At 42.2% G+C, this 23,514-nt stretch overlaps 1 protein-coding gene across 4 annotated transcripts in view; it reads left to right on the forward strand.

Annotated features, from left to right (window-relative positions):
- The window catches only part of XYLT1 (xylosyltransferase 1), a 204,800-nt gene that overhangs the window by 86,827 nt on the left and 94,459 nt on the right, over window positions 1-23,514 (forward strand). For all 4 annotated transcript variants that reach the window (XM_063343929.1, XM_063343930.1, XM_063343931.1 and 1 more), the window contains one exon: window positions 12,605-13,136. In XM_063343929.1, the coding sequence (XP_063199999.1) occupies window positions 12,605-13,136 (532 nt within the window). The remainder of the gene's footprint in view (window positions 1-12,604; window positions 13,137-23,514) is intronic.

The raw sequence follows: 23,514 nt of genomic DNA on the forward strand, positions 1-23,514 counted from the left end.
GCTGCCAGAGATCCTATTGTGTGTCTCAGCAATTCACCCTGGGTTTCTCGAGATTGTTTAGATTGGAGTTGAAATAGGCCTCCAGATGAATTTGGTTGGAATCTAGTTAATAACAAGTCACCAGGAAGCAATTTCAAGTGTTTACTACTGCTTTGAAGGATATAAAGTGGATATTAGCTGAATTTTGGATGAAAGAAATAGAGATGGAAGCAGAGGAATTTGGTTCAGATTAGCCGTGTTATTTTTCATGGGGTGAGGTGAGGGTAGGGAAAAAAAAAAAGATGAACAGGTTGGATGGTAATGGGTATTCAGTGTGGTTATTGTGTCCATATTCTGAATATTGAAATGATCGAGCTTTACTCCTATACTTATTTTGTGTTCTTTATTTATATACAGTCTCTCTGGAGCACTTTCGTCAAATAATGAAGCAGTACAATTTGGTGATAATTAAAAACACAGAGCATCGCGTTTTCATTTCAGTATTAAAATAACCATCAGGACAAACAACTATGTAGATATACCGCTCTTGACTGTACCAGCTGAACTCCTGTCCCACGCCCCAGAGATGTCTGTCGTGGTTTAACCCCAGCCAGCAACTAGGACCATGCAGCTGCTTGCTCACTCCCCCCAGTTGGGATGGGGAAGAAAATCAGAAAAGTAAGGAAAAAAACAAACCTCGTGGGTTGAGATAAAGACAGTTTAATAGGTAGAGGAAAAGCCGTGCGCACAAGCAAAGCGAAACTCCATCATGCATAACGGTTACTTGGGAAGATAAACACCATCTCTCCAGACATACCACCCTTCCTTCTTTTTCCCCCAGCTTCATATACTGAGCATGACGTCAGACAGTATGGAATATCCCTTTGGACAGCTGGGGTCAGCTGTCCCGGCTGTGTCTCCTCCCAACTTCTTGTGCACCCCCAGCCCTCTCGCTGGCGGGGCGGTGTGAGGAGCAGAAAGCCTTGAGGGCTTAGCAACAACCGAAACCATTAGTCCACTATCAACACTATTGCCATCCCAAATGCAAAACATAGCCCCACACCAGCTGCTAGCAAGAAAGTCAAGTCTGTCCCAGCTGAAACCATGACAGTGTTCAGCAAGCCCAAGGCCCAGCCCCGTGTGGACATGGGTGCTGTGCCATGCCATGCCATCCCCTGGGCGAAGCATTCTCAGGAAGGAGTGAGAATAGCACAAGTAGCCCTCTGTCCGTTAAACGGTTGTGAGGCGTTAGTATCTGCTGCTACTCTAGAAAACTGCATATCTTTTCAAATGCTGTTTGAGGGTCCTGTTCAAGGACTGCAAAGTAATAGACATTCATATAAAAAGTCACCTAAATTGCCTTTCCCTTGAGAAAGTGCTGACTTCTTTGTAAGCTCCTTCGTGTCTGAACTCTTAGTTGGAAGGATTATAAGATCCACCTTCTCTTGGGAAGAAGCTGTAGGAAAATAAACCTCCAGGGTTTTCCTGAGCTTCCTCAGAAGCTGGGTTTTGTACTGTCAGGCCAGTCCTCCTTCATCTCCTTCCTAGTTTTGTGGTGAATTCTGTTTAAAGATGTGGTTAAGCTGAAATGAATCCAGGAGGCTTAATAACGCTGGTAAATGTTCCAGGCCAGTCGCTCAAAGTGAATGGTCTTTTGAGGGTTTGTTCGCCTGGGAATGGAGCAGTATGTCGTGTCATGAAAGGGTGGGTTCCCTTGCCTGCACTGAGGCAGAGCTAACCGCACTGCAAAGCAGAGGCGAAAACCATTAAAATATGTGTGTGCATATATAGAATCAATCATATATGCACGTGTGTGTGCATATGTTTGTATATGCAGGCAAAAAAGCCTGCCCGAACTCAGTTAGTGTTGATGTTACTCTTGGTGAATTTGACTGGGAGGGACCTTTGCCAAGAGAAGAGCTGCATGCATTAGTCTGGAGTCGGTTAATGAGCTCAAACATCATTTGAAAGGGAACAACATACGTAAACTGGGGGCAGTTGCTGGTTATAAATCGAGTTCTGTTACAGGTTGAATAAATTTGGCTAGTCTGTGGTGTCTTCCAGTCCTCATGTGTAAGTACAAATTTTCCTGAGTTTAAGTAAGCAGAAAACAAAATTGTCAGTTTTTGCAATACTATGGATATGTGCCTTCACAGCTCCCTCTAGCAGTATTCTGAACTTTTTAATAACCAGATGAACATTTGAAATTACTGTTAAGACAATATAGCTGTTCATACAGTTACTGTGCTAAGCTGGAACAAATGTGAAAATCTGTTTGGACTCTTGAGGGGTGCAATATTGTTTTACTCCCTGATCTAAATCACTCTGAAACCAAGTCACACGTTAACAAGAAACAGAAAAACTGTTTTGAGGAAAGCAGCCAAAGTTTTAAAGCTGTCTTCATTCTATTTCAAACCAGAACATCTTTCCTTAATGTACAAATGTTATGTATGCAAAAAGGAGGAAAAAAAAAAAAAAGGCAGCTTCTATTAATGATATTTTTACAATGTTATTTCTACTCTTTTGGAACACACTGTTGAAGTTGATATTTAAAAAAAAACAAAAACAAAAAACAACAAAAAAAACCCAAAACAAAACCAACCCCCCCCCCACTAACCAACAACAACAAAAAAAAAACCACAAAAAATTAATGGTAACATTTTTGGAAAGGAAGGGAAAAGTAATCCTCCTAACAATCGCTTACAAGTGCAGATGTTCCAGTGCAGGGTCCCCCGCGTCTGCACGTTGTGGTGGTCCATCTGTTACTCTGCAGCCTTGAAATGCAAGTGTAACAATAGTTTTAGACTAGCAGTGCCTGCAGGTATTTGTTAGCGCTGAATCCTTCAGGACTCATGCTTTTTCACATATCGGAATCCCCCTTTCAACCCAAATGATCGCTTTTTCTCATAATCTTTTTACATGACAGAAAGGACTGTATTTGAAACAATGACATCTTTAATCTTCACCAGCTTGCAAGTTCAAAGTCAATAACTTTGTTTTCACCTTTTGTATCTCTCTCTTTAATGTCAGGCATAAAGTAATTTAGTATATTTCTCACAAGTCTTCAGCCACTGACAATTGAAGTACAATGTATTTATTACAGTGAAAAGGAAAAACATATGGAAAAATCTAACTACATTAACATCTGCTGTCTTTTCTCCATCTGCTCTCTTTGGCTGTGCTTTTGTCCACCTGCCAAAAGCACTAATTTTCCAAGGGCCTTATGATACATCAACCACATCTTCGACTAAAGTTCACAATTTCTTGTTCATTTTGATGGTGTGGCAGGATGTCTGTGTCTCTGCGGCTGCATGACGACTTCAAGCAGAGAAATAGCTGTTTTGTAGTTTGAAAGATGTGGACATGGTAAGACAAGAGACAATAGCGTCGAGTACTGTATCCAGAGTTGATTTTGCATTGTCAGGGTCCTACCCCAACTGGGAGAACACCTTTCTTGACCCACTGGCCTGCTGAGCCATTGAAATGAGTGTCTAAAGGATGTTGAAATCTGTGCCATTGAGCACAGGAGGTGGTGATACCTGCTGCGATGCTCAGCCTCTGGACCGCGGTGTGCTGCAGCACACAGGTGAGATGCCCAAAGCTCCTGCAGAGCCAGCACTGTGGCGGCCCCACGTGTTCAGTCATCCCAGGGAATGAGCTCATTTGGTTTGACAGTGGGAAGGGAGAGAGGATCTAATCCATTCTCCTGCCTTGCTCAGCAATTCTTTGTCTGACTTTTTTTTCTTTTTTAATTATTATTTATTATCATTCTGATGGTTACTATCCTGCTGTATGCATCCAGCAGAATAATGAGCGTTTGGATAATTCCAGGCAAATGTCCTGTAGTTTTACGTTACAGTGATGGAGTGATGAAGAAAGATGTTTTTTCTTGGCCTCTCGCTGAAAAGGAGAATGGAGCGAAGCTGCTTCCCATGACAGCCTTGGGAATCAGATGTGGGGTTGAAGTTGCCACGCTCCTTGGCTTGGCAGCCTGCAGCTGCCTGTGGAATGGGTGGTCTGAAGAAGTTTCTTTTTCTTTGGCTGTGTGCCAAGGGTGTGTGCCATCTGGGTGCCCAGCTGTTTCAAAAAATTGGATGAAATTGGATTTTTGAGCCCACTGAAGCATGAGGAGTATTTATAATCTCTACTCTTGTTCTGAAGACCACAATGTAATGTTTGTAGTTCTGCTGGGGAGAAAGGTTTTGATTTCAACTAGGACACAGCCCTCAAATATGCAGAGGTTAGAGCAGAAAAATAAAATGCATGCATGAGCATGCTTTATTTATGCTTGAACATACTGTACTTAAAGGCAAATACATATGACAGATGCAAGTGAAAAACGAGTGGAGAGAGGCAGTCTGCAGGTCTGTAAACTACCTGGGCTCTGGCTGAGCCGGGTGTGTGTTATACTTGCAAAAAAGTACATGAGCATGAGCAGCCTGTTCTTGTAGAGATGCCATTCTCTGACTTCTCTGACAATTGGAAGGTATCATTATTGAATAAATAACAAGCATTACAAAATAATGTCACAGAGCTGTAAGTAATATTGAACAGAAACTTGTTTTAATTTTCTTCTCATAGTGCTGTTTAAATTCTTCTTGGTCATAGGACAGGTAAAATAGATGGTCCTGTAAAAACGGACCGCATGTCTTTGAGGCTTTGACATGTGATGCAGATTCTGAAGCTGTTCACCACCTCCTTGGGCTGTGCACTGTTTCAGACCAGAGCCTGCAGCGGCACAGCTCACCCCAGCAAAGTGGCAAGTGTCTGCATCAGCTCCGGGTGCTCATTTTGTCTCAGACATGCGTGATCCTGCAGGACTGCCCAGTGATTGCGTATTTTCACACGTGATCAATAATTGCTATGTATTTTATTATGTGACAGGAGGAAAAAAAAAATAATTTTTTTTATAGTCCAGGGGTTTGATTTATACCTGGCCCTCAACGCCAGCACATCCTTTAGAAGAAGGGTTGTGTGGTTTGTTGTTGCTCAGTGTGTGCATACGCGTATTTCTGGTTGGTTTTGCTGTGTCTTTAAGGTACCAAGCTTTGCCAGGGAAAGAACATGAGAATATGTTCTCAGCGCAAAAGACAGCAAATGCCTCCATGCTGGGGAGAAAATCAGTTGTGTCAGATAAACTAAAACTGTGAACATTTGCCATTCAGGGCTTGATTGCACGTGGTCCATCCATCTGTGTAGTATTTATAGGACTTCCTTGATACAGAAATCATACAATGAATAACTTTTCCTGAGAAAGGAGCATTTTCTTATTGTTGGGACGAAATGCTCTGCACAATGCAATGAACACCTTTTGCAGATAAATGTGAGCTCTTATTGTGTGCCTTTGTGAACTGATTAGGGTTTTCTTTAACTTCCCTTACAAAGCCTCTACAAAAGGAGGCATCTAGCAGCACTGCATTTCTGCAGGTGTGTAGCGGGTGATGCTGGAGTGGTGGCTGCCTGCATGGTATGGGCTCTTCCCCTTGGGCTTGCTGTCTCAAGCTGGAGCCCTCAGCCGCGCAAAGTCTGTGTGCTCTTGCCATCTGCAGAGCTGATGCGCATCAGGCTGCTGATGTTTGTGTCTGATGATTTATACGTACATTAGGTTCTCTCTCTGAAAGCAATCTGAAATTGGTCTGGTGTGGGCTTTTTGCAGAAATTAACGGTCATACCGCCTAATCCTGGCTGTTGGCGGTGGCACCCCATCCAGGGTCAGTCTGAAACTATGCAAGTTGGTTCCTAATGGCTTTATAGCATATTCTAGTCTTACACCAGGGATACCCCACAGAGAACATGCTGGTTTATTGGAGTTTTTCCTGGGTCAGTATTGCAACCACAGTCTTTCACCTCCTGCCTTTAGGATGCAGGACACAGAACTGTACCTGGAAGATTATGTGAGAATTTGTAACCTATATTTTCTAAACTGGGCAAACCCAAATGTACATTTATGCTTGAATATACTGAACTTAGAGGCAAATACATATGACAGATGCAAGTGAAAAACATGTGGAGGGAGGCAGTCTGCAGGTCTGTAAACTACCTGGGCTCTGGTTGAGCCGGGTGTGCGTTGTACTTGCAAAAAAGCCTTTGAGAATGTTAACAGGGTGTCATTAAAATCCAGTCATGATTAGAGACAGCTGTAAATTTTTTACAGATTCTCTGTATTTGTGCTAGCTACAGTGAGCGGCAGCTACTGTTGGGTCTGTAGTAGGTGACAGCATCAGTTTATTCTATGGTCTTCTCAGTAAATTGCAAAGGCTCTGCCTTTGTCTCTGCAGGAACCTGGGCTTTCTCTCCTGAGGTAGCTGGGAGTTTGAATTCAATCCAGATCCCCAGTCTGAGCCCCAGACCCTCAATCACCATAGATATTGTGGCTAATATACCAAAGAGCACGTGTTTTGTGTGACAGATTTTAATAAAACACACTAAAGGTGGAGTTTGGAGAATTAAAACCTGTGTGTTCAACAAGGAGCAGAATTCAAACTCTTTCATTACATGCAATGAATCTTAGCTTAAAATGATATTTTTGCATTAATGTTATATTATTATTTTTAGCATCAGTGGCAATCAGTATGTTAATTGCCAATGACCTCATGGACACTCCTCAGTACAGACTGTTCTTTCCCAGTTTGGGAGTATTTGCTTGTTATTGCTGAATTGCAGCGTGCGCACATGCAGAAGAGGCCCCACAGTCATTAAAACTCTCCCTGACAGGGCTCTCACCATTGAGTACTTGGCAGTTAACCTCTCCACATATCTTCTGAGGATCATATAAAGTTAGGAATGAAAATCTCTGTTTCTGGAAGTCCTTCTCTCAGGCCTGTGTTCTGTGATAGATATCCATAGTGTCACAATTGAGCTTTGAAATATGGTGCTACACAGTGATAAAAAGCCTTCAAAGGTTTCTTTATAAAGGCTGTAAACAGAGTTGACTTTTAAAATGTAGGAAAAAATACTTTGACCTGATCCTGCGCTTCTCTGTGAGAGTGGAATGGCTTTCATTGGCATTGGGAGCAGGAGTGGGTCATTACTGAGCTCTAGACATGACCCCCCCGTGGGAAGGTGCACCATTTTCACTGTTAGTCCCCAAAGGGAGGCCGTGTCACGCCAGGGCTGCCGGAGAAGCACACGTAGGATAACACAGAAAGGGACTGTTTTGCCAGGAGTGTAGTGGAAGCACAGTTGAAATACACGCGCTTGGGTGGCATGCGTTACATCTGAGATCTGTAATATTGGGTAATTTTTATAGGATAGCCTCCCAAACGAGCTGCCTTTGGATAGAGCCTCTTCTGATCTATGTCTCTTTTAAAGAGAATTACTCTATTGCAAAGACCAGAACAGTGCTTTCTATAATAACTTTTTTGTGAGTTCTGTGGGTGAGATTAAGTCTATACAACAACAAAAAATAGCAGTGTCGGGTGTTGGTTTGAAAATAGTGCTTTCATCTTGACCGTGGATACATACAGGCTATATTAGTAGGCTCTCAGCTTCTAATTTGGGCCTGGTATAACCTTCCATTTTTTCAGTGTATTTAATGTGATTTGTAAGCGCAAAAAGAGATAAGAAGGTGCTAGTAACAAATAGCTAGACAAAAGTTGAAAAAGATGATGTTTAAAACAGCGAACTTGCCAATGTATGCCCCATGGTACTGTCAGAGCCAGGAACGCCTAGTTTCAAGATCATATTTCTTCAGGATGACTTTGTCCTGACTTGAATGTCTTAGATATCCATGGCAAATAAAGGCTGCAATTAATCCAGCACCGTAAAAATTAAATATTGCAGAGCAAGTAAAACCCATCCTCCTGTAGCCAGCTGAAAAACCAGATGCGCTGCTTTTGTTTGTACCCCTGAACTTCACGAATGAACACAATTTATTGTCAGCAGCTGCTGCTGTGTTAAGCTCGGAGTGCCGAGCTTCATTCTCCCTGCACTGCAAACATGTGTACGCTCTGCTGTCACCTATGGATCCTATCTTGAAATCATTATGCCATAAAAATCACGCCTGGCTTTGGTGAAAGTTATTGTGAGAGAGAGATGCAGATGAAAGGTGAAGGGAGATTTCTGGGTTTGTGGCATTTAACACTTGCATCAACAGGTGTGGGATTGTGTGAGGATGGAATTTGACTGTCCAACTGGGGTATTTGTTACACATCCTTATTTTTCAATGTATATCTATAGCTCTGGGTTGGTACAGTTGTTCTGCAGACTGTGCTTTATTTTTAGGTCTTGCTGCTTCCAAAGAGATGTCTCTGCAGACGCCACATGTCCTCCATGGCGGGGAAGTTTTGTGGTGTTTGCTGTTCCTGCGGGCAGGGAAGAGTTACAGCTGAGATTAGTTTTGTGCCTGCCTTTGAAACATTTAAAATTCATTTGTCTTTTCAAATTCCAGCAAGTAGACTTGGAGGAGCATTTCCCAGAGGGGGGCAAAGCCCTTGAAGGAGGAAAACATTTAAAGAGGTGAACCTTACACTAGTAAATATGCTGTTTACTTTGTTTTCTTTTCTCCTGAGGTTTCATCACGGCTTTCTACTGCTCTCTTCCAGTGCAGTACATCAGCCAGGTGGGAACATTCTACTTAAACACCCGGAGCTGCAGCCTCTGCCGGTCCCAGGGCAGCTGCGCAGCTTGACCGGCTGCTCATGGGCACAGGGGTGGTAGTACAGACAGCAAAGATCTGGACTGAAATATCACATAGGTATCAAGTCAGATGCCGTTTGAAATGGGAAAGGGGCCCAAACCTCATCCTTTGAGGCTTTGTCAAGCTACAGAGAGGTTTGGATGGGGCAGGAGGGCAGAGCATGGGGCAGGGCTGGGCACTCCTCGGGACATGGGAGGGTGTGTGCCTGTTGCTGTGGTTCAGGCCAATGGCTCGTTTGTGGGTAATAAGAATTACCATGAAAAACCAGCAACAGTGAACATCTCCTCTCCCTTCCCTTCCCCTTTATCAACATTCCATTTGCTGTATGGATTAGGATTTAATTTTTTTCTTTAAAGACAAAAATCGTTTAGCGAGAGTCAGACTGTGAGAGGGAGTGTTGCCAAGCTACACAGAAATATCCTATCGCAGCATCACCTTTAGAGACCTTGGAAAGAGTTGAATGAAGAAGACAGATTTTTATTATTTCTCTTTTTCCCATCATTGCAGCTAGATATTTTGGCCCTAAACTGCAGCATGGTGGGATGCTCCAGTTACCAATAAAAAGTACTTTGAACTGTATTAACAATGAAAACTGATGATAGGGATGTTTTGCATTAATGTGGGGTGGTGTCCCTCTAGCTGTTTCCACGCTGCTGTTGTTGAAACCCAACAAATGAAGCTCACCTTTGCTGTTTCATAGTTACCTTTGTAATTTGCAACTTAACCAGTTGAAGTTTAAGGACTACTTATAAAGAATAGCTTAGGCTGTGTTTGGGGTATGAAATTTATATTACTAGAATTAGTAGTATCTTGGATGCTTCTTGTATTTAAGTTTTGTATAACTGGGGGACAAAATGGTTGAAAGAGACAGGAGAAAGCCCTGGGTGACCCACTGCAGTTATGGATTGCACCATCTGCGCAGATTTACCTCAACCCCTTTGTGTCTCACTTAGTTATTCTAATTTATACATCAAGAAAATTGCAACTCCAGATAGCTCTGTGTGTTCCTGCCTACGTTGGAGGGCTGGTACAATGTCCTGCTGTCAAAAAGGGAACAGTAAATATGTGTTAAAGGGTAATCGCAGTGTGTGTTCTGATTCTTTGTGGTCAGTGTAATTTAAATTAGGCATATAGCTGTATATATATGCCATGCACACAGTCATATGTGCACATATATATATTCATATATATATGCACAGGAGTGCATGGCATCTTGCATTTAATTATTTGATGAGAGGAAATGAGCGTAGAAGAAATGTGACAGCACAACAATTAAACTTTCTGAGCTATTTCACGTATACAAATCCAAGATCCAAGTGCATTAAAATAAAGCAAGTCAAAATATACAAGTGGCATAACTAAGCTGAGGTTTTGGAGTTGGCTGAACAACAAAGGGAACATGACAACTATCAAACATCTGAAGTCTCAAAGCAGTGGCACCTCAGTGGAGATGTTTTGGGTATGGTGTTAATAAGCTTTACGTTTGTCTTGCTCTATTTGCAGTTTGCTGCTGGGTTTAGAGCAGTCTTTTTCTTTGAAGATACATTGGAGATACAGGCTAAGTGGAGGGACCTCGTCTCTGAAAATAAGAGGTTTTCTTTTAGTTTGGTCATTCATGGGAATTGAGGGCTGTCTTGAAACTATTTTTTGTTTGTTTTGTTTTCTCTTGGGTGTCCAAAGAAGAGGAATGAAGCTGGAAAAGGGTCTACAGCACAAGTCTTAAGTGGAGTGGCTGAGGGAACTGGAGTTGTTCAGCCTGGAGAAAAGGAGGCCGAGGGGAGACCTTATCGCTCTCTACAACTCCCTGAAAGGAGGGTGTAGGGAGGTGGGGGTCAGTCTCTTCTTCCTAGTAACAAGCGATGGGACAAGAGGAAATGGCCTCAAGTTGCATCGGGGGAGGTTTAGATTGGATATTAGGAAAAATTTCTTCACTGAAAGGGTTATGAAATATTGGAACAGGCTCTGCCCACTCAAGTGGTTGAGTCGCCATCCCTGGAGGTATTTAAAAGATGTGTAGATGTGGTGCTTAGGGACATGGTTTAGTGGTGGACTTGGTAGTGTTAGGTTTACGGTTGGACTGCATGATCTTATGGGTGTTTTGCAACCTAAATGATACTATGATTCTATAAAAAATGCTATCCCTTTTTTTTTCTCCTTAAAAAATAAGAGAGGGAAAAAAATTTGATTTCATGTGTGCCCTTAGAAATTTGAAAGATAATTATTTTTTTAAAAAAGATACATTGTCTCCAAACTAGAAGTATTCTGTTTGAAAAACATTTGCGTTTTAGTTTGGGGGGTTTTTTTAGTTGGTTTGTTGTTGTTTTTTTTCTTAAACTTCTCTGCATTCCTCCCTGTCTGACAGCTAAAGTTACTTGTGAGCCGGAGATACTCGTGGAGAGAGAATCACTTTAGTCACTCACAGAATCACATCTTCTAATGAATAAAATATTCAAATATTTCTCATTGCTGAGCTGCAGAGGTCAAAGTGATACTAACTCCCTGCGTGGCCTTGGATAAGTCATTATCTCCCTCTCCTTCCTCTGCAAAACCTGGCTGTTAAGTAGTTCCTTGCAGAAGAGGTGTGAGAAACAATTAGCTAATGCTAGTAAAATGTTTTGAATACAAAATGTGGTTCATAGGTGCTAAGAGTGGCTCCCATCAGTCATCATTAGCAGATGCTGTCATTTACCAGCCTCTGATTTTTAGGTCTTTCAGGAGTGGAAAGAAAACAGGAGAGACTCAAAGTCTATCAGTATTTATACTCCTGTCTTCAGATGTATTAATAACAGTTCCCCATTGATTTCATCTGCTACTGATCACTTTAATAAATGGAGATATTTCGTGTTCCACAGATTTAAAAGTTGTGTCCCCCACTAGCCTGAGGACTAGTTTCTGCATCTGGAGCAAAGGTAGCTCAACCTCACCCATCCCTGGCTATCAGACAGGTTCCCATTTGACACTAATATACACAGATAAGTGCCTCTCAGTTTTGTTCTAGTCTGTTGCCTCTTTTCTAGAGCAGAGTGCCTTGTTCTTTATTGCTTCTAGGATACCTGGGATAATCCTCCTTGTTCATTGGTGTTAAAAACTTGCTCTGCTGTTTATGGGCTAGGACAAGTTCCTGTGGTAATAGGTGGAGGCAGGAGTGAAATCATGAAGAAAAGCATTATTCTGCATCAGACAAATAAATGACATGGTCTATTCCTTTTCCTTTATATGATATATTTTAAATGTTGGAACATTATGGTCTGTGTATTTATCGAAGCACGCCCAGCGTGGAGAAGAGGAATGTGGTTCTTGAGAGCTGACATCTGAGCTTGGCTCTGCCCTCCCGGGGAGCCTGAGCATCTGCAGCTGCTCCCCCTGGCACACAGTGCTTGTTGCTGCCACAGCTTCCCACCTGCGGCAAGGCGGCAACGCACCCCGTGGGAAACACTTCTCCACTTCTTATTATGTAGAAACTCAAAAAAAGCAGAATTTAGGAAGGGCTTGGTTTGTAGCAAAGTTACCTCACTGAAAGAAAGCTTGGGTTATAAAGTCATGTGGTGCTTTCTGCAGAGGAATGGGGCAGTTCCTGGGATACCAACCTGCGGTCATTAACACAAGGGGTGGAGGAAAGCATTGAAGGACCTGCTCTCGCTCCATCGAAACCTGAGTTGGTTTTGCCATTGATTTTTAATGGTGTCAGGGTGAAGTCTCTGGTTAATAATTGCTCACAAACCTGTGTGAAACCTTCCTGCTCCATCTGAGATGGGGGTTGGACTCTGGCTTGGTGATGAAGGGAGTGCAGGTTGTGGTTGTCTGCACTGACTTGGGCAGCTCAGAGGCCTCTCTCAGCTCCATCTTTCTGTTATGAACCCTGACGTGGGGATTTTTTTGCAGTATGTTGGATTGTAATTGTTGTACGTTTCATGTAAGAAATGCTTGTAATGCATGGGATGTGACTATTTTTAGTAAGATGAGTATAATTTTTCTCCCCATTTATAGGATGGCTATTTTTCCCACCGACCGAAAGAGAAAATGCGAACAGACAGCAATAATGAAAATTCAGTCCCCAAGGACTTTGAAAATATTGATAACAGTAACTTTGCTCCCAGGACTCAGAGGCAAAAACACCAGTCTGAGCTGGTGAAAAAACCCCTTAGCAAGCAAAAGGAGCACTTGAGAAAGAAACTGGAAGAGGAGAAGATGAAGGAGAACTTGCTGCTGGGGAAGAACTCCAATGAGGTGGTGCAATTCAGTGATCACCCCAGAAAAAACAGCAGCAGCATCAGCAACAACAATTTCAAGGAGATTCATATGTCTCCCAAACAGCATCATTTAAAAAAAAATGGAAACAGCTCCCCTGAACTGAGATACGATCAGCCACCAAAGTGTGAGGTAACAGGCAAAGAGGCAATCTCAGCCATGTCCCGGGCTAAATCTAAGCAGTGTCGGCAGGAGATCGCAGACGTGTATTGTCAGCACAAGCATGGAAAGCTGATGCCGGAGAAGGTGACGCGTTTCTGTACGCTGGAGGGTAAGTTGGTAGATGGTGATGGAGAAATAACACGGTATCTCGGGGGAAGGATTCTATATAATTTAAATGGCCTTCTGATGGCAAAAAAAAAATGGCTTTATTGCAGGAATGTATAAGGTACTTAGTGAAGATGAGGGGAGGGTTTGAGGATGTTTTAAACAGGGAGTTATATGGATGTCACAAGATCCTTGGTAGATTCCTATAGAATTTTTTTCATTTCCACCAGATTTTTATTACACTGTGTGATCTGTGTATTCAGCTCCTGTTTCTTTTACTTCTTAACGTACAGGCACAGAGAAGAGTACTCAAAGTCTTGTTATTCTGTAGAGGAGTTGCGTGCTTTTTGGGGATCAGGGAACAGCCATGGTGAATTTTGGTGCCTTATGCTAGCCGATAAATGAGTGGTATTGCTGTTATGGCCCTATGGCCGTTTTTCTGGCACAGTGGAGTCCTAGCTAATAATCAGGACTGCTAAGCATTTTGATAACCCAGATAATTATCAGAAGTATAATAAAATTTCTAAAAGCATGGGAAAAAAATCCAAATTTGTCTCACTTCTATTTTTAATGTTCTTCAGTCAGCAAAAGTAATTTTCAAAATCACTGTCGTAGAGAGTCAGTTACTTCTGCTAGCCTAAGCCAAGCTTTGATTTGTTGCTTTTGGTTTCTCTGTGCAGTCAGATACATGAGGTATCTCGCAGCGTTCTGTTAGTTTGCATGTGTGAGGTGACCTTTTCCTACTTTTCAAGAAGAGTGCTTCACGTGCCACCGTTCATTTAGCCGTAAGCTTCCCATACAGTAAAGTGCTTTTTTTGCCTTTTTTTTTTCTAAAGCATTGATCAGTTGATTGAAGTAGGTATTGGTCAAGGAACAGCATTATCCGGAGCAACACTTGTTTATACAGCAGTCCAAAGTCCCCATCCTGTAATTGACACTTCAGCCCATGCATGTAAGGATATGCCGATGTCATCGTCCAAGCTGAAAGGGCAGAGTGACTTTTACAAACAAGAGAATAGATCTTGCTTTGAGATGGTACCGTAAACATGGTCAGCCATGGCCATTAGGGGATGTTTAGTTTCTTTCATTAGGAATATTTAGTTACATCCTCTAATCCCCATGGTTTATCTGTTTATTGCACCATCACAAAACAGTGGTTGCTATTGGGTGGTTTTGGTGTGGGAGGGAGGAGGATCCATGTTGCTGTTACCTAAATTAGGGGGCTAAACTCCCTGTACAGACAGTGGAAAAAAGGAGGTGCCCCAGAGAATGTTTCTAAACAAGAGTATCGCTCTCTAATAGGAAGCTTAGGCTTTTAATTGAGATGATGCATATAACCAGGATGAACAGTGTGAGCACCCCATTTCCCACCCCAGTGCATTTGTGACTGTTTTGTTTTGGTTTTTACCATGTCTCTTTTGGTGTTTTTTTTTTTTTTTTATCCCTTTCTTATCTTGTGGTAATACTCAAAATCATTAAGCTGGGTGGGCAAACGTTGGAGATAAAGAATTAATGGAGCAGGCAGAAGACTTGGTGACTCCCTGGGAAGCAGGGAGAGGGACAGCAAAGGCAGCACAAGCAGAGGGGTAATAATTGAGAAAAACCAGGCATCAGTGAGCACCCCTGGGTGCCCCTGAGGGCCCATTGGGGTGCCACTGATGGAATCCACTCTCATAACCATGTCCTTGGTATCCTTCCCTCTTCTTCTCTAATGACAGGAGGGTCAGCTCTGGTCTGTGAGAAAGCTGATGGAGGTCAGCAACTTGCAGACACTGTCCTCCACTTTTTGGATCAAGCACATATCTTAGTAATGTCATCAATGCTATATACCTTGTGTAGGGTAAATGCGTCACATATACAAATATGCAAGTGATATCCTGGAGAGAGCTGGAAGATGCATTGTCATTAGTGTGAGTGCACGCTGCTGCTGTGCGCAATTTTGCACACACCTATGATTCCATTCGCTTCCTGGTAATCTGTCTCCCAGGGATGCAGGGTGACTTTCCAGGAGTTTTGAACAACTGCCAGTCTTAAAAACAGGCTTCTCAAGAAATATTTCTTGCTTCTTTTTTAAATACTGAATTTATCTCATATGCCCTTCAGTACCGTAGTCTTAGAACCAAGAACAGTATCACCTTTTACGCTTCAAGCCTTTCAGCGTATACGTGCATTGCACAGTGGTATAAATGCTTCTTTTGTAGTAGGACATAGGAAAACACCCAGGAAAACTGGCAGCTACAGAGATGACTAGAGAAAAGGAAAAGTTGTCCAAATATGGGTTTATTGTAAAATGCACGTGGATTTAGTAACCACTAAGGTTATTAATGGTAACCTTACAAGGTATGGATATATACCACGTGAAAAAATTATGTGTAAAAAGACCGTGTCTACAATTTTTAGGTTTGCAGTGCTAGAGTTCCGTTTAGATTTTTATTGTAGGCAGTAATGCTTGTTTAAAAAGAATAATTGAGGGATGTCTTAACTTAGACAGATGGATTCTCTTGGAAAAGGTTGACTTTTCTTTGCCTCAAGGTTATTTTGTCCTGCCCATGCTGACAGCTGAAGTTAAGCGCTTCAGCAGCCAGATTTCCTTGGCAGAAAATCTGGACATCCTGTGTTACACACAGGGTTGCTCTAGAGCAGATTTGGGAGCTTTGCTGTGGGGAAGTGATAAAGCAGCAGCATGCTGAATGGGACACGAGTTGCTTATGCAGGTGGTGTCAATGCACAAGCAGATTGGGATATCAGGCCTACGGCGGAGATCCAGACTTTGAAGTCACTTCTCAAATGTCTGAATACAGGACTATCAAGACAGACATGTAGGAGCCCCAAAACTAAAGGTGCCCGGTGCCTACCAAGAAGGCCTTATACGTATATAACTTGGTAGGTCCCTTAAATTTTATGGCCCTGTTAAAGATAAGTTGACTGAGTCTAACTGTGTTGTGGTCTCAGATCTCTCCTCCCCACTATAGAACATAAACACTGCTGCTGTTCACTCACAGACTGGCTCCATCCCTCATCAAAGGTGTCTTCATCAACTCCAGAGGTCCTTTAAAGGAGTTGAACTTGGTTAGGAAATGTTTGTGAGGACATCACCTTTTGGGAATATATGACACCCTGTTGTTAGGATCGCTTGCAGGGGGAAGTCTGGGTAGAGGTCTTGCCACCTAATGCATCAAAAAAAGCTATATGCTGTTTGTCAGCAAAAGTCAGATGGACCGGGGACTGGGGTCTATGTATTCAGCATGTGAGTGCTATTCCTTTCAGTTTGGTTTGAAAAAAGTTTTCCTGTCTGTTTTCAGTGGAGCTGTGAAGTATAAATATTTATGCATTGCAGCAGCACATTCATCCATTATCCCAACATATAAACGTGTTCCCAGTGCTGTGGTTTCCATTGAGATGTCATCCAGCATTTAATCCCCTTGGATCCTGTCTCAGCTGATCAAAACCACAAAGTTGCTAAGTGTAGCTATCAATCATGGACATGACTCCATCCAGCTGGATTGTTGTAAATGCTAAGTGATACGTTCACTTGAGCGGTTATCAACAGGAATGGGATCTTACAAGCTGTTTCTTTTTTCTTTTAAGTATTTTATTGTTTCCAAAGGCAACAGGCAAAGGAAGTTTAATATAACTATCTTCAGTGTATAAAAGAAAGGATCATTAAAACCAAGAGCATCATGTTTACTACCTGTTTGACATGGAGGCGTTATTTCCATGACAATAAGAGGACACAGGCTGCAGTCCCTCTAAGGACATCTCAGAGAGACAACACTGCTGATGCAGCAAAACGGGACGTGGCAACTTTACCTGTTGCCTGACTTACAGAGCGTGAGAAGTGGCATTTCCCAACAAGCCAGTCCTGAAAACAGGGTACAAACACTATGGGATAGGGAATTGGTGTCAAGGGCTGTAGGTGCAGCCTTATCCAAAGTCATGGCTAAGATCAAGGCAACAGGAAGCTTGCAACTCACTCTTCACTCAGAAGGGAATTGGAGTTGGTAGAAGTGTGTTTTGAGAGGAAATGCAGTCAGTGCAGGTAAGAGGGGAAAGGTAGGTTCAGCACAAGGTTAGATGAGCAAAGGGCAAATCCAGTCCTGTGCAGGCTGGGGAAAGGGTACAGGGAGACATGATACAGAGATCAGCAACCCATGGACAACGTGGCAGACTTTTTCCTTGCTGGGGCCATCTCCAGCCTGATCCTATACAGGCCAGACTAGAGACACTTATACTCCTGGTGTGCCAGACTCACTTCTGCCCACCAAAGCTGTTGCTGGACCTGGACCAGCTGCCTCCTTTACTTGTGCATCATCGTACATGGCCCTCCTCCTGTGCAGAGGTTCTGGGAAGAAGCAGAAGTTTCAATGCAAATTCTTGGCTCTAAAATAAGCCTCATTCTGTACATAGATAAATTCTTCTTTGACATAATACAAGTGACCTGATCTGTGACACGTTTCCCCCAGCAGAATCCCTTATTACCATTGGCAGGAGTACAGTTTATAATGGCCACTGTGACCCTGGCTGCTGAGATTGCTGCCCAGATTATTGGGCAGCAATGCGATTACAATTCCACAACTCCACATTTCAACATGCATATTAAATTTGTGACTTCTACTTGCAGCCTTCCTTCTGCAATGAAAAAAGTCCAGCTTTTGACCCACTGGCTGGATTCAGTCCCCGAATTCTCTGTTTTTCACTTTCACGTGGATTGTGGTAGTTTGTAGCCTGGAATACCTTGCCTTGCAAGTTCGCTGGATATGCAGCATGGTTCCTCCTTAGTCATTGGCACACCCGGTTCCTTAAGTCATCGCAGGCATGGTGCCAAGTGGTATCCGCATCAGTCCTCCTCTGGGCCAGCTTCTCTAGGCTGCCATATTCCCAGGGGAGACTCTGGCCTAATCCTTATCATTAATTACCCAACTGGGTTTATGCTTGACCCAGATTTATGGCCCTAGATAGACCAAAAGTATGTAACAGGTTTTTTTAAGGGGTGTTTTCTAAAATGTAGCTCTAGCAAAAGAAAAGTCCCTAGAAAAGCAGAGAGCCACAAGTGAGCCTGATTTATTTCCCCTTGGCTCTTCTGTTGTCTTTTCTTAGTTTATAAATCAAACAGGTTTTCTGCTACCTTCATCCCTGTGGGGTAAACCCAACTCATAAATAAAGTAAAAAAATAATCAAGCTACCCTCATTCCACATCATTCATCAGCACTGAAAGAGTTCTTTGCAGATTAGACCACTTTCTCCCTGGTTGCTTATTGATAATGCTGCTCTGGCGCGCTGAAGCAAGAGCTTTCAGTTTCTTACAGGCTGTTTAGATGAAATTTTTCCATTTCATTTTAGAAAACACAGCTTTCTTTTCGTTTTCAAACTGTGAGAAATGGGCTCTAGAGCTCTGTTTACTGAATAATATGCACAGGTAATAGCAATCTGCATGTCTATAATGTTTTTGTCTGACAACTTCAAAGCGCACAACAGAAGGAGGTATGATTTGCAGGAAGGGAGAGGATAAGCCACTAAGATGCCAAATACTTATGGGGTGGAGTGGAGCAGTTCTTCAAGGCATGGAAACGAGAGCATCCTCGATATAATTTTAAAAGAATGGGAGCTGTAACTAAGCCGATACAGAATTCCATCTGCTCAATATGCATGCACACAGTGACATATAAACATATGACTTTATTTAGCTTTCACATTTTTGGCAATGCATTTTTGGACTCACTGGGTTTGATCTAAAGATATTGAACCTCAAATTTGTCTCTTTCTTCTGGTTTCAGAATTCCAAATAACATTGACTGCTGCTGCTTTTCTGTATGTTTAATCTGTTAGTGTGATGAAATTACTGTGGTGAGCTATACACGGTTTAAGGAGCATGTAAGAGCCACTGCACGTGCAGCCCAGACAGCAGTTTAATTTGCTGCACCACAGATGACTCTGGTTGCAATAAATTTACTGTGAGTAGACTAATTGCAAAATAACTCTAATTGAGTAGTTATCAGTGAACAACATCCTGTGGAACAAAACTGCTTACAATTAATAGCATTTAAGCCATACGCTGGTATTCTGCAGAACACTAAGATGTAATTACACTGTGTACAGAGATTGTGTTCTGTTCTGGAAACTATGTTTCCAGCACTTCTTTCATTATAAAGGGCCATTTCGAGATTTAGTATTTGCATTTTAGGCGAAATGAGTTTATGAAATAAGTGGTGTGTCTCTCCTCTCCCCTTATATGTGTAAAGCAGAACCAGTTCTAATAAAATCAGTGAAGCTGTGGCAGGAAGAATGTATGTTACCAGTGATTCTCAGATTAATTTTTATGGCCACGTAGACAAGTTCGGGTAGTTAAAATTAGGATGTAAGTAATGAAAAGAGACTTGGTTGTTTTGGCTGAAGATGGAACCTACCTCATTGTATGGATGAGGTCTGGGGTATATAATTTATGTGATGAAAATGCATGTAGATGCTAGGACCCAAAGTGCACGTAAGCCCCTGTCACCAGGCTGGATGTGCAGGCAGGTGTCCCACCGTAGGGCTGCCTGCGTTGCTCCTGGGTGAGCAGTGCACTCTGGTCAATTGAGGGGAGTGATGAGGCAGCCTTGATGTAAGAGCTGCCAAAATGCTTCCCCCTGCTCACAGATGAGTTTTTCCCCCGGCAGAGGGACAAATGAACGAATTATCCTCAGAAACTGTATCTAACCAGCGGGTCAGAAACTGGACAAGTTTCTTTGCAGAAGGAAGATCTGTGTACACCTTGTAAGAGAGCTGGAATTGTTAGAAATGTCCTTGTGGCATCCCAGAACAGGTTGACATTGTTTTGGCACCTCTCTACATCTCTGGGGACAGCTGCAGTGTAGGAGACTGGTGTTTCTCAGTCATTGCAGAGCTGAAGGATTCTTCTCCCAAAAATGAGACCGTTATCAGCGCGGGCTAGTGCTGTTGGTGCTGTCTTGGGCAGTTTCAGCTTTGGATTTAGAAGAAATTCAGTGAGAGGAAAACTGTGTAGGGTGTCTGTGCCAATTAATCCTTTCATTTATGTACAGATAATTCCTGTCTAGATGATCTGCAAGTTTAGAAGTGGGAGAATGAAATCAGAGTACTGTTCCTCTGTTATTTTCCACATGATGCTACTGTCTGATCACCTGTGGATCTGGCTGCAGAGTTGGTCCCTGACAGGCCAGGGTAGCAGACTTGCAGAGAAGTGTCTTGACAAATGGCATCTAAAGCAAGTGCCGAAAGCAATGCATGACACAAGGAATGGAGGGCAAAAGGGTTGGAAAATTTATGGTCAGCAGCCCTAGTTCTCACCAACTCTCTGTTTTGGAAAATTATATCGTTTTATGGAGCATTAAAGGGGGAGCATGGGCAAGCGTGGGAGAGGATAATGGCTAAGTCTGTGCTTGCTGCAAACCTCTTGGGAAGAGAGCACGACGGTAGCAGAAGCTTAGTGAATATTTTGATAAAGATTACTGTGTGTAGAGAGATGAAAGAAAAGTACTTAAGTGATCACTAATGCTTGCCAGGGATCCGGAAATGTGTGGACAGAGCGTTAGGGAGAGAGTCAAATACAACTATGGCTAGAGAAAAGTATTGGTACAATGGTATGACCTGGGAGGGGGGAACAAAAAAAAAAAAAAAAGACAAACAAAGCCCCAAACCCAAAAGAAACCCACCTCCCCCTGTAGCGGGAAAACCTGAGCCGTCTGGCATTCATGGTTTTTTTTCCATATAAAATAGGTGTTGGACTTCTGGAGTGGACTCATTACAGTGATTTTAGTAGACAGAACTTTAAGAAGAAACATGGCTTCTAATTATTTTTATTCAATGTTAAGCAAGTAGCTGTGCGATGTAAATGCACAGTAGTACTGAACTGAGCTTGAGTTAAGGTTGCATAGGCAGCCTCAATGTTATATTCTTTCCTAATTTGACTTTGCAACCATAACAAAACTGTGTTAGTGTGTCATTGTTACGTACTAATTGTAAGCAGGCAACAATAACTTCCAGATTTGCCTAAAACGTCACCAAGGACACAAGGAGATTGCTGGGGCTGACTCGCTAGAAATTCAGTTTTGCCTTTCTAACCATTGCACTTCTCTGAGTACCATTACTTAGCAAAGTAATACTCTGTTTTCACAGGAATCTACAGCTGGTGAACTGTTGTTTTCAGAATGGGGAAGTGTCATGTCCCAAAAATCCCACATTAGCTGCGGCTCGAGTTTGCCACACTTTGGTTTTAAGTCAGTGGCACTGACTGTATTACTTTTAAAAATAATTGGAGGGAAAAGTCTTGACAATTTCCTCCTCCTGAGCTAGGGCAAAGAATTTTCCTCTTTTGTGGGTTCTTGAAAACAAATGCTTTAACTATTCACAGAGTTTGTTACAGGATTAAGTATATGGTTAAAGGGAATGCACCGCTTTTCAGGCAGGTTTTTGAAAGGTTACATTTATTTGATATATTTCAGGAATTGCTGGGCTTCGAGACCAGTGGCTGTTTTGTCATGTCTTTCCTTGGAAATGAGGAAGAGTTGTTTAAGGGATCTACTGTCAATTAAAATGCCAACAGTCTAGGCATGAAGCCAATCTTACAGGACATTAATGCCATTTTAAGGCTTCAAACCACAATTTAGTTGTTTCTGTTGCAAAAATTTCTGATGCAGAAGTTAGTTTTAAAACATCTGTCTTTTTTCTCCTTAGGTAATCATGACTTCTATAGAAATGTGAATGACAAGAATCTGTAGCTGAACAACCTTGGAAAAGATTTTGAAATTGCTCAATGTATATTTAGTCTTCCAAATAAATGCTCATCTTTGATAGTTTGAGAGCACGTTAGAAGTGAATAGCTCTGATTCCTTACTCACACTATTTTAATATCCATGATATGTCAGTGATTTATCATCTAGTTGTGTCAAAGAAGTTATTCCTGATTGGCACCTTTGTAAGGAATAACAGAGTACTCCCAACTCCCAGTATCTTCTGCTGTCACTATCAGGCTTTGTTGAATGCACATTAAACTCTGTAGTATTCTATTTACAGTGTTACTATAAAATAAGATACTGGTTTTAAAGTCCTGTCCCTATGGAAAGGTTCATGGCAAAAGTCCATTATTTTCCTTCTCTAGTTTTCTCATCATCCCCCAGGGAGGCCTAAGAATTTTTCAGTCCTTTCTCCTAGAGCTTGCTGTAGCTGAGTCATCACCACCATCTCTTGTGGTTGGTGCATACCCATCTGTCATCTTCCAGTGGATGTCACTGTAAGAATGGTGTGAGATTTAACCCAAAAAACATAATTATGCTGCAGGAAAATCATTATTAACTGAAACTCTGCAGTTTATTGAAAATAATTTGAATAGTGATTGTATGTGCTTTCAAATTGTGAAATTCGTAGGATTTGTTCTGCAGGACTTAATTGCTTGTTGCCTTTTAAAACAGGATTTCTCTGTATAGCTATTCTCCTGATAAAACAAGTCTTCTATGGGCAGCACTGCCGGAAGGGCATTGGCCATACTCCAGTGGCTGCATTCCCTGCTGCACCACCTTCTCTTATGCTGCTGCAACTTTTCTGGGTGTTAAAAGTTTTGAAGAAAGGCCCTTCTAGCTCCTAACGATGTGCTTTGTCTAGACTGAGGAGAGTGGGTGCATTTAGGTTGTCAGTGGGTGGTATATATTAGGCTTGTCAGTAAGCATATGAAGGCTTGGTTCAGACGTGGGTTCAAGTTTCCTATTCATCATTACTGTATATATGCTGGCTGTGTTTTGGAGGGACCATGTTGTTCTCCACAGGCAGTGATATTCAGCGAAAACTTCAACTTCACATATTTTTCTTAACAGCAGTATGGATGCTGCCTTTGGGTTATACCAGGAGTTTAGAAAAAACGCCTGCATCCTCATGAATCAAAAGCTTTTATTTAGACACCGCTCTCCCTACCTTGCGTTATTTCCTGAGGAATCACTAGCGTGGCAAATGAAGATTCTTGTAAGAGGACATCCTTCTGACCTCTGCCATGCTGATGGTTTGTGGGCCAGCTTTGTGAATTTGAATGTGAAATCTTTATGATACCATAAAGATATCACATCATCTTTGTGTGGATCAGCTTGAAGAGCTCATCTAGAGAGCTCCTCTCCCACTTTCTTGCTAATTCCTCTGGCTTGCATTTGCCTACTTCAGTGACCAGTTGTCCTTGAGGTGTGATAGTCTGCAACAGTTGTAGGTCTTGTCAGGGAGCACCACAGAAGAAAAGCTGTCTGTTGAAAGGATCTTTTTCTACAAATCTTGTTGGAAACTTCGCTACTCAACCAAAGTTCAAGGCAGCTCTTCATGTAACTAGAATATAATTGCTTGTATCGTTCTCTTTGTGCAAGGTGATTGCTTCTCTTTTGTGGAGACTT

This window comes from Chroicocephalus ridibundus, chromosome 8 (assembly GCF_963924245.1).
Source record: "Chroicocephalus ridibundus chromosome 8, bChrRid1.1, whole genome shotgun sequence".
In the NCBI taxonomy this organism is placed as follows: Eukaryota; Metazoa; Chordata; class Aves; order Charadriiformes; family Laridae; genus Chroicocephalus; species Chroicocephalus ridibundus.